Here is a 12,255-nt window from a genome sequence, read left to right as displayed (position 1 = left end):
TGTGCCTGAGAATAAAAGGGAGTACAGGCATACTTGTCTCTTGGTTTCGATACAGCTCAACTCAGTATCTATTTTCATCCGACCATGTGACTAGAGACCATGTTTCAGAGCATGTTGCTGTATTAAACTCTATTAAATGATGAACCTCTGACGTCTTCAATGTTCTTGCTCCTCACCTCAAACAAGTTCGTTCTTTTCACAAGTTTTGTAACTTCTGCATGAACATCCAAGCTCACGGTGGCCTTGACTTCCTGGTGCTGGCCAGCCAAGCCTTTCTTGGATTCACATCTGTTGTTAGATAATTTCATATTGCATCACACTAAAAAGCCTTTCTGCTTACTGGGTCCAAGCTCTGCTAAAGTGTGCTTGTGGAATCATCCATAGTTCATCCATTTCCCATGCATATACATTGGCGCATCACAGCAATCTATTCACTACGTAGCCAGCCTCAAGAATACTTTGTCTGCTTGTGTTTCTGCATCTGTATATTTGCAAAATGTCTTATCTTAATTTATTTCTGTAGCATGAGCATCTTCATCTCGAGCCTGAAATGTTGCTCATCTTTAAAACCACCTCATTTGATTCTATAGAATGTCACTATTCATCAGCCTCTTCTTCTGGGCGCGTCAGTTCTTATTCTGTATGACGTCACCAATCATCTTTCTCACTCATTTTTCCCACTTCCTCCGGGATTTCATTCAAATAACCATCATATTGTTGTGAGTGCATATATGGTTTTCTCAACGGAAACCTCATTTCCATGATTCTTTTCGGTATAGGTATTTTCACTGGTACTGCACGTGTCTCTCACTCTGCCTCCCAACATGCAGGCAGCATGGGGCCAGAGCTTTGAGTGGGGTTACTTGGCTCCACCTCTACTCCTCTTCTTCATCTGCACCTATAGACAACAAGGGGAAGAAAGTGGATTCCATGGGTAGAAATGTCATCTACTCGGCGGCGACAATGGTCAAGGCAGCTAACGCCTTAGCGATTGTGGCCAGATACGACCGAGTGCTTTGGTACAAGATGGCTCTGCTCCTGCATTTCCTTCCTGATGACAAACGGGTCGAGGCTTTGAAGATCCTCCAGGAAGGCGAGGTGGTGTCGGACCACGCCATCACAGTGGCCCTGTACATTGCGGACACTGGTTTTTGTCCGGTGGGGAAACAGGGTTTGCCTTTTCTGCTGTGGCTGTCTCAAGGTCACCAACTTTAGACAAGAGGTCCAGACGTGGGTCCTGGATATGCCATTCGACAGAGACAACCTGTTCGGGAAGGCCGTCGATGTATTACTCCAGGCCATCAAGATGGACACGGAGACAGCCCGTGCCTTGGGAACTCTGCAGCAACACCGGCATTCCTTTTGTTCCGCAGGAGGGAAGTCTAACAGGTCTTCGAAGGGGGCTCATCCTCTTACCGCCATCCCTCCCACTCTTCGACCCAGGAAGCCAACAGGGGTCGCTCCAAGGTCTTCAGAGGAGGCCGCCGTCCTTGTCAAGCACCTCAAAGCAGTGCTACGACCTCCAAACAAGATTGAACTGGCCAGGACATTGGGCCCCCACCCATGCACCCCAGGGGGAGGCCGCCTGGCGAAATTAGTCCGCGTGTGGGAGACTATCAGGTTTGCCAATCTTGAATCGGAGTACTCTCGACGTGTAGCCGTAGAATTCTCCCTGCCAACGTCTCTTTGTAGTCCAAAAAGGAAAACTACAAAGATGGCAGTCAGCCGAAAGACAGGATCGCTGCAGCAGCCGAGAAGCAGGAGCTGAATGGAAGTTCCAGGACACCCAATTATGACAGATGCGGAATTCCCGGATGGAGCTCAGGAGTTGAGCCTCAGACACAGAATTACAGATGCAACTTCAGAAAGTAAGAACAAGATACAATAAAGATATAGACTAGATATGACTAGCAGAAAAACTAAGCATCAAAAGGGCAGTAACTGGATGGGTTTTAACACTTAGCAACAGCTCTCCGATGAGACGTAGTGGAGGTGCCCAGCAATACCCAAATCTACCCTATTCCCGATGGCACGAAGACGCCTAAACGGCACAACAGGCAGTCTCTAGTCCGTACCTGTCCCGCCAAAACGAGGACGCCTCATGAAGTAAATCACCAAGTGGAAGTCTCTAGTCCGGGCGCACAGTATTGGGCAATGCTGGCTCTCTCCAGATCTGTATCAGAAAGCTTGACAACCGTATAATCAGTTGTGGGTTGCAGAGTAGAAACAAAGTCCGAGTCCAATGATGAGAGAACAACGAAGTACCAATTCGGCAGGCAATATCAGGTAAGGTGGTGTTCCTAGTCGGCAGCGTGTGTGCAGAGAAATGTCCAAATCAACAGGCAGATGCAGGTGAGTTAGCGTTCTGAGTCGGCAGCGTGTGAGCAGTGAAGAATCCAAATCAGCGGGCAGATGCAAGTAAGTCAGCTTTCCGAGTCTGCAGCGTGTAGGCGGAGAAGTATCCAAATAAGCGGGCAGATGCAAGTAAGTCAGCGTTCCGAGTCGGCAGCGTGTAGGCTGTGAAGTATCCAAATCAGCGGGCAAAGGCAGGTAAGGTATCGGCAAGAATGGGCAGAACAAGGAGCAAGGGCAAGGGGCAAGAACAACCAAAGCAAGGACAAGAGTATGGAGTAAACTAGCAAACGCTAAGAATGAAACAATCAGAAGCGGCGATCGCGGTCACCCGGAAGTGTTTTAACGGGTGGCTGTACGAGCGCCCGACTCCTCCCCCCTAAAGTGCGATAGCGTTGTTTGTGGAGCGGGATCCAAAGACGCCAGGGCAACGTGGACGCTGAAGCTTTGCCATGGTATTGGCGTTGTGGGAACTTTGTGCGTTTACTTGTGAGATAACGGAGTCTTCCTCGAGGTATTCCTGACAGAGACCATCTCCACCGATCGATGCGTGCTGAACGTTCTCGCCCATGGACACACTCTAGAGTTTCTATAGAAATGTCAGCGAATACCACCGGTGGCCCGACAGGAACAACACATTCCTCAGCTGCTGCTGGAGGTTCGGGCCATGTTAAGAAAAGGGGCAATAGAGCTGGTTCCACTGTGACTCTGGGGTTCTGGAATTTACTCAACATACTTTCTCGTAAGAAAGAAGACCGGGGGCTGGAGGCCCATTCTGGACCGATGACGACTCAACAAGTACATAAAGTCCCATAAGTCCAGGATTGTCACGCTGCAGCACATGCTTGGCCAGCTGGAGCAGGGAGACTTTCTGTCGTCGTTGGATCTGGAGGATGCGTACTTCCACGTCCCCATACACAAAAAGCATTGCAAGTTCCTGTGCTTTGTTGGCATTACCAGTTCAAGGCTCTTCCCTTCGGACTGAAGTCGGCACCCAGAGTCTTCACCAAGTGCCTGGCTCTGCTGGCGGCCCATCTATGACTACAGGGGACTGAAGTGTACCCTTACCTGGACGACTGGCTCATACGGGCCAAGTCAAAGGACATTACCGTCGATCACACGGCAGGGACCGCCTGGCTGCTGATGGACCTGGCGTTCTCGGTGAATTATGCAAAATCCTGCTTGACTCCATCGCAGGACGCGCTGTGCTTTGGAGTCAGGCTCAACACAGTGGTCTGCCTGGTGTCTCAGTCATAGGAGAGAATAGCGGCCATCTTGGGCAAGGTGCAACGGCTGTTAGCACTGAGGGTCGCCACGGTGAGGACCACCAAGTCGCTACTCGGCATGATGTTGTCATGCATATACCTGATTCAGCTCTGCAAATTGTGGATGCGTCTGCTCCAGGAGTCCCTCGACGCCCGTTGGGTCCAGGTGTCCGGAGGCTTCCAGGACAGGTTCGCGCTCGATGAGGAGCTCCGTCGAGCGATAAGGTGTTGGGGGTGCGCTCCCACATCTCCGGAGGCAAAGGCTTCCAGAATCCCCCATGCCAGGAGACGGTCACAACGGACCTGGAAGGTTGGGGTGCTCACACCGGACGTCTTCACGCCAGAGGCCTGTGGCTGTCGGAAGAGAACATGCTACACATCAACGTACTGGAACTACGGGCCCTCAAGTCTTTTCTGCTGTCCCTCAAGGGCAGAGTGGTGAGGGTCATCATGGTCAATACCACCACAAAGTTTTACATCTGCAAGCATGGGGGCACCTGGTCCCCAGCGCTCTCCAGGGAGGCGCAGGACTTGTGGCACTGGGCCGTCGCCCAGGGGATGTTCCTCATTCCATTTCTCCTCGCAGGAGTAAAGAACACTGTCGCTGACTCTTTCAGCAGGGAGCTGCGCTCTTGCCACAAGTGGGAGCTGCTGCAGGATCAAGTGGACAACCTTTTCTTCAAATGGGGCAGACCCCAGATCGATATGTTTGCAACGGTGACAAACAAGTGCCGGAGGTTCGCCAGCAGGTTCCCCAGCCGGGTAACATGGGGGAACACATTCTCCTTCCCTTGGGAATGCCTTTTTCTGTATGCATTCCCTCTGTTGCCGCTACTACTTCAAGTCATCAGTCAACTCAGACGGTTCCGGTGCAGGATGATCCTCCTCATACCAGCGTGGCTGTGGCAGATCTGGTACTTGGACCTTCTCAGCATGCCAATGTCCCCTCCGGTCAAGCTGCCAGTGGTTGTGGATCTCCTCGCCAGGGAAGGCGACGCAATTCTGCACCAAGAACCAGGATCTCTGAACCTGAAGGCCTGGCTCCTGCAGCATTAGAGTTTTGTGGTTACGAGCTTCCAGTGGACTGCAGGGAGGTACTCGCCAAGGCCAGGGCGTCATTAACTTAAAGTGCTATGGACACAAATGGAAGCTTTTTGCGACGTGGTACCGGTCGCAGATCAACCCTCCGAGGGTCGAGGCCCTTCAAGTACTACCGTATTTACTGTCATTGGCTAAAGCGGGGCTGGCGCACGCCTCCATCAAGGTACATTTGGTGGCTATCTCCTGCTATACCACATCTCCGGGACGGTCTTCACTGTGGTCACACCGTCTAGACAAAGAATTCATCAAGGAACTGTTCGCTTGTTTCCGCCGGTGAAGCCTCTCGCCCCGGTGTGGGAACTCAACGTGGTGTTGACTAGGCTCATGGGGGGGGGCCCCATTCAAACCTATGCATTCAGTCCCCCTCAAAATTCTGTTGTGGAAGCTTTCCTTGTGGCCATCACCTCTGCAAGAAGAGTAGGTGAGATCCAGGCCCTGTCTTGCAAGCAACCGTACTTGACTTTCCATGAGACGAGGGTGGTGCTGCAGACGCACCCCCTCCTTCATGCTCAAGGTTCCGTCGTAATTTCATCTCAACGAGCCTTTGGTGTTACCTGTGTTTTTTCCGCCGGCTTTGTCGCCGGCTGAAAGGACTTGGCACTCGCTGGAGGTGGCTTGAGCACTGAAGTCTTATGTGGCCCGCACAACGAGTTTCCAGAAAACTTTTCAGCTTTTTGGGAACTTTGGTCCTGTGAACCATGGAAAGGCCCTGTCCAAGACTTCCATTTCCAGGCGGCTCTCCGGCTACATCACTCATTGTCACTGGTTGGCAAACTGACCGCTACCTGGCGTTCCGAGAGCCCATTCTACCAGAGCGATTGCTGTTACGACGACATTCCTGTGGTGTGCCCCTGCTGGACATTTCCACGGCTGCTACGTGGAGGTCGACACATACCTTCACAAACTTCTACTGCATCGACAGGGATTCCAGGGAGGAGTCCAGAGTCGGCCAAGCAGTGCTGCGCAACCTGTTCGCTTGAAGGTGAGCCTGGTGAGGAGGTAAGAGATTGCTTCTGTTGAGCCTTGCCACCTCTTGTGGTTGTGCATGTATGTACCGCTATGTGTTCTTTATTCATGCGCATGTGAATCCATGCCAGACCCCATGCTGGAGAACAACAGTTACAGGTAAGCAACTTGCTCCTGTTTAAACCCACGGTAAGAACTATGCTACCTAATGTTTCAGGCAACTGTACTATGTTTGCTATTAGAATATAAGCTATTTTCAGCTAGCTGTTTCATCAGCCTTGATCTTCTCATTCAGGCCTTTTGTATGAATGCACATACCACTACAGTTCTATCCGGGTACAGCATAGACCTACACAAATGCGAGGCATTCAACATGTCAAGAATGCCATAACATTTCGAACAGGTGTTACACCATGTCTTTGTAGGTCTGCCTAGGAGGAGCAGAGGAACAAAAAGTGTTGACACGTTTCCCACCTCTTCCTCTCAAGGGCAGTTGTCTAATTTGCCTGGATTCTAACATCCCAGAACTGAGGCGATTTACAATATACTAAAGTGAAGTATAATGACTAGAGTTTCTACTGTATTCCTCATGTTTTTTCATATATAATTTAAACCTGAAATAGCTTTTTTGCTATTAACTAAGCAGTTAGAAGTGTACTATTTGACTCTAAATACGTTTCAATTGTGGCATGGCAATTTCTCCCTACCAGTTTGAAAGAATGTTTCATCAATAATGTCTAGGTGTGCCCAGAAGTGGGATTAATCTGGAAGGCTCATGCCATTTTTAACATGTCTGAACCAGTGTAAGGCTGAACAGCCCCCTTGGTGGTGAATATTGCTTACCAGTCTACACTGTTTCTAGATGATGCCGTTTTAATTTCTGAAACCCCCGACAGCTAAAGGAAACAACTTATTTGCATAGAAATGTTCCTAGTTAACCTAAAATATACCTATATGGTACTCTTTTGAAAGAGGTTTCCTGCTAAGACTCCTTAGGGATTCGAATTTACCAAAGGGACATGGCATGTGGGTTCAGCAAATCGCTAAAAGTTAAACAGCATTAACTTAAAGGCAAGTGTGGTGAAGCCATTATCCTTCACTAAAAATATATACACTGCAAGCTTGCCAGGCCAGGCCAGTCTCTATGGAGTAGAGGTTTGGGGCTGTGCCAATATTACTTTTCTAACGAAAATCGAAATAGTTTTCTCAAATATACTTTGGGCCTCCCCCTTTCAACTAAACCACTAGTGGAAGCCAAATTGGATACTGTTAATGCACTCTGTGTAGGTGCTACCAAGACCCTAATTAATTGACTGCAGATTCTATGAAATAAGGTTGCAAGAACATCCACCAATGCCCCTGTTGGATCCCATGCCACTCCTGTGCTACGTCGTCTTTTCTGCTGCTTATTCAAGCCTGCATTAACCACCAAGTAGTTACAATAAACATCAATGTTTATATCGGAGCAGGCCCAACTACCTAACAAGCCGGTTTACTCAGTATACATCAGGCAGGTCCCTTTTGAGACTTCTACGTTTTAATTATTTATATACAACTTCTAGATGTAACCTCTCCGCTGCCAGTGGTAAAACACTTTCTATCCAGAGAGCCCAGACCGTCAACCATCTGCGTGAACATCTCTGATTAGACTCGAATTGCGCTAGATTAAAAAAACAACAAAAAAAAAAAAATAATTATTAAAATGATACATCTCTGCCAATATCTTGACTAATGACCTGTTCCTTTTCTTTCACACCTCTCCTTTTCTCCACAACAGCATTTGAAATGTCCTTAAAACTTGTACACCATAGGATACTCTGCGCTAAATAAGAATTTATAAGACAACATAGAAATAGGATGTTAAAACGGATAATTATGTGCAAAAATAGGATGATTGCCTGTAAGGGACTGAAGGCACACTATGATGGCAGCTCCAGGACGCTGTCTACCATAGCGAATCTAGAAGGACTAGACTAGGCTCTCCCTGGCAATACAATACCACATGAGCCCAGACACACATTACAAAACCAATATTGAAAGGAGATGTCACAAATAAGAGTTTAAAAGAAATTAATTCTAAACCAGTGCTTTCTGACAGCTGTCCACAAGACATTACTTCATTTACTATAAAAAAGGACACAATGTTCTCCAAGTGTCACATAATATTGAGTGTGAAATCATGTTCTGCCATACATTGAAACTTCTGTTACCTTGTAATGCATTTCTTTCCTTATGGCTGTCATTTTCATTCTCAGGGATAGGTGTATCTGTGAAAAAAGGTTCTGAGCCAACAAAGATCATTTCCACTGAGGAAATGGAACCAATGAAGAATGTTAAACAAGGTAATTGATTTTCCCTTTCTTTTACTCGAAACTAACATTTTTAAGATGTTGCCTGCAATACAATGGTTCTAATTACAGAGAGATTCTCAGTCTACTTTTCTTTATATGAAATCAATACATTCTGAAAGGGGTGCCTTTAGAAAACACTTCATTTCGTTGTACAATTGCTGACCCAATGAAATTTCATTCTGCAATCAGAGAAGTAGTTGTAATCCAGGCCAGCACATTTCCTGACCTGCAGAATGTATAGAATCAGTTTGGAATTGGGATGCAAAGATGACTGAAGGTCAGCCTGTCCTTTGGGACCATACTGTATTCAATTTGGAAAGCCCAAGGGCTACACAGAAGTGACGGAGAAGTGCAACCCTAGCAAGAAAAGAATGGAGAGACATGGCATACTGCCAGTTTGCCTTGCAATCAATCTTGTTTTACTTGCCAGCTCTTCTCTACGAACCTTGCAGCATTATTCAAGGGATGAGGCATCTCTTGCATGTTGAAGGCCTACGCCAGAGGATCATTGTCTGATAAACCTGCAAAGTGAGCCTATGGCACGGTCTGCAGACAGGTGGGAAGGTGCAGAACACCCTACTACTGAGCTACTGAGCTGCTGTCGTGGACAGTAGCAGCTGGAGATCCTTCATGCCAGATACCTGCATGAGTGGAGTAGAGGCATACAAGGCCATTTATAGGACTGATAAGCAGCTGATTGACAAACTCATGGATGGGATTTCTCAGTCGTTGTTCAGATCTGCCGGGCCAGGGAAGGAATGGCAGAGACCGGCAAGAAAGGGTTACAGTGGCAACTAGAAGGTTCAAAAGGATCATCCAAAAGATTGTTCCGTAGCGCGTTCTAAAAGCTTGAAAAAGTCAGAGTACACCGATCAGTGACAGAGTACTGTATGCTCCTATCTCTCTCTGCGGGCACATAGGTGTGATTAGCTGCCAAGATACGTTTGTTCCACCCTTGCACCCTGCAGTAGGAACCATTGGCAAGAAACCTAATAAGGCTGGCCATGACGAGGGAGCTATCTGTACAAGGACGAGAAAGACTTGATTGCTTCTGGAGAAGCCTTGTCCAAGAAATTTGACAAAATTGAAACCTCAAAAGAGACTGTGAGCGGAAGCTTGAGTGGCTTAATTCCACTGTGGCTAGGACAGAACTTAAAATGAATGTACAGATTTTGTGACCTCCTGTCCGTGATTAAGGAAAGTCATTTTGGATATTTTATTGACAGTTTTTTGCCAAAACAGATGCAATGGATGCCACATTAAACATATCCGGTATGCCCTACACAAGTTGTGAAAATATATCCCTGGCATCTTGTCAGCAGCTAAAAAGGAAGAAACACAAACGTCACGTGCATATAAATCCATTGAATGCGGAACACAAACTCTACACATGTTTCATGCCTCTATGGCACTTCTTCCCCAGTGGCCAGCCGCTCTATAGCAGTTATCGCAGGCTAAGCCATCCCGCTGTGAGAACCAACACATTAAACAGCCATGTGGCAGTACCTTAGAAGCACAAACAAAATGTAGTCTTTGTGTTCTGAAATAAATGTATTTTTCAGTACAATTTAAATATGCTGAACTGCTTCTAACTGCTGACCAGAGGGTGTTGATGCCAGGGATGTACTTTTGCAAACTGCGTGGCACATAATGTCCATAGATCTAATCTGCAGTTTAACTCCTCAGAGAGAGGGGTGCATAGCAGCGCTGGAAGCCTGAGCAAAAGATCCTTTTCAAACTCTCAGAATTTGTTGATCTCTGTGCCGAGAGCGATGGCGGACAAGTTTAAAAAAATATTTGGAATGTATTTTTGATATGGGGTCACAAGCAGAGACGGTGCGTGGCAGTTATCACTGCGTTCACAAGATTGACTGTGGGCAGCAGCTATACTAACTGAACCTTCAAATGGGGGGCACAAGGTTCTGATCCTTCCCTATTTATCAGCCAAAACAAAAAGGGCTGAATGAATTACATGCAGTAAATAAATTGCTTCAGTACTCCATTGTTTCTGTGTGTACAAAAGCAATGGCATACTGGTTGAAAGGGGTGCCCATGTCAGTCAATGCAGGCCAAAACCTTTTAATTTATCCAGGTGTCGACTGCACAAGCCAGCCCATGTGGGTGGATCTTTTCCCTTTTTCTTTGCAGTCCCCTGCAACAGGCTCATGGTGATGCCACAGTGCCACACTGTGAATGAGCTCCCGTTGCAGGTCTAGTATCTGCAAAATACACAGCGTGCATGAGAAAGATCCGCGAAGACCCGGTGAGCTTGGCCGTTGGCACTCTCACTTGTCTTCCTCGGACAAATTGGTGAGTGCAGAGTTGCCAGCACTCAAAGCCAGTGGAGCCTGCTACCACCTGCAGTGGCATTTGGGACGGCAGAGATTTCTTGGGATCAGAAGTAGCCACACTTGAGTTAACACGCCTTGCCTTTTTATTTTCATGGCTGAAGCTTGAGGTTTAGCAGTTTTGGCTGGTGCCCTCCACATCTTCCTTTTAAAGGTGGAGTTGCGATCACAAAAATCTTAGATTTTTGTTTGAAATTTCCCATTTGAGGGAAAGGCTGAGATGGATAGTATCACAGGAAGACACAGATAACCCTCTGCATTCCAGTTTGGATTATTGTATGTTTATCTGTAAAGCGCCTATACACAACGCAAGTGTTACAAAGCGCTCAAGGAGGGAGGGAACAAGGGGGAAAAAAGTAATTCAGAGCCCTTGAATTTCTGAACGATACAAGTCTGCACAGGCAAAGTAAGTGCATATAATACAATTAACAGTGTAGATAACAGCAAATAGGTCTGACAACGATTCTGCAGTTTTTCCAAGTGCATTGAGGCACCACCATGCAAGGAGGGGGGGACAGGGAAGATAGACTTTCTTTAAGGCATGGTACGTTCAGATCGTGCAAGTGCACACAGTACAGGAGGGGCTGGGGCAATTGCAGGGGGAGGGATCCAAGTGCTGAGAGATGCCATTTTCATGGGTCATTGTCCAAGTGCAGTAAACATGGGCTATGCTTAGGGCTGGATCAAACACACTACCCACGGATCAGGCATTTATGATATCTGCGGACTCTTGGAAAGTATTCTTTGAAAAATAATTCTCACTCCCTGCAGTCTTTGTTAAACAAGGGTTAAAAAGTGTTGATTTGGTAACCCCTTCTTTCTTACCATGGAAACAAGATACATGCACTGAATTATTCAAAAGCAGCTGGCCCTGACGGCATTCCCGCCTGCGTTCTCAAACGCAACCCAGCTATGTGGGCTCAGATTCTCAAAAAACAATTTGACAACATCCTAACAAGTGCATTCATTCCCTCTTCTTGGTTAGCCTCCATTATTGTACTTACATACAAAAAGGGTATAAGATCTGACCCGTCCAATTTCCGACCTATTGCCATAATTGACACAGCCGCAAATGTTTTTGCCTTTCTATTAGCGAGCTTCAATCGGTGATTGGACAGCTTAAGATCCTGTCTCAGTATCAAATTGGATTTCGGGCAAGGATGGGGACTGCACTTAATGCAGCAATAATGGCTCATCTGCTAGCAAAAAACAAAGTGCGGATATTCTGGTCCCTTGTATATGGCATCGATAGATCTTACTTCTGCCTTTGATTGCGTCATACGATCCCTACTCTGGGGAAAAAATGGCCTCCATGAACATACCTCTTTACATTATACAGCTAATCTCTAAACTTCACGCTAACACCACATATCTTGTAAGAGTCAACAATGCAGGTGCAACAACTAACGCGATTACAATTGATGTTGGTGTGAAGCAGGTATGTAACCTAGCAGCCACCCTCTTCAATCTATACTTATGTGGTATAAATGATACTTGGAACAAGCAGATCTCTTATCCGGCGAGACTTGGCCACTTAAAAATCCACTTGCTAGCTTTCGCCGATGATATAGTGATCTTTGACCGCACCCCGAAAGGCCTACAAACCAAACTAGCACTATTTGCCTCCTACTGTAGTAATCGTAATCTCAAATGCAATGTAGAAAAATCACATATTGTGGTTTTTAGGAATCTCGAGAGGAAATACACTCCTTACAAATGGACGATTGAAGATTTTCCAATTACCATAGTTCCTTCTATTCGCTACCTTGGCTATACAATAACTGATTCAAATTCCTTGATAATGTGGAAAGAGGAACTGAATAAGAAAGTGGCTCCCCTTGCCACCCAAATGAGGATGGTCTATATCAAGTA

At 46.7% G+C, this 12,255-nt stretch overlaps 1 protein-coding gene across 6 annotated transcripts in view; it reads left to right on the top strand.

Moving 5' to 3' along the window:
* Positions 1-12,255, top strand: part of CLIP4 (CAP-Gly domain containing linker protein family member 4) — a 609,451-nt gene that overhangs the window by 333,807 nt on the left and 263,389 nt on the right. For all 6 annotated transcript variants that reach the window (XM_069608715.1, XM_069608714.1, XM_069608711.1 and 3 more), the window contains one exon: positions 7,940-8,026. In XM_069608715.1, coding sequence (XP_069464816.1) covers positions 7,940-8,026 — 87 coding nt within the window. The remainder of the gene's footprint in view (positions 1-7,939; positions 8,027-12,255) is intronic.

This window comes from Ambystoma mexicanum, chromosome 4q, assembly GCF_040938575.1.
Source record: "Ambystoma mexicanum isolate Mex_15411 chromosome 4q, UKY_AmexF1_1, whole genome shotgun sequence".
Taxonomy (NCBI): Eukaryota; Metazoa; Chordata; class Amphibia; order Caudata; family Ambystomatidae; genus Ambystoma; species Ambystoma mexicanum.
The sequence above is the reverse complement of the archived record's forward strand: the minus strand, read 5'-3'. Positions and strand labels throughout refer to the sequence as shown.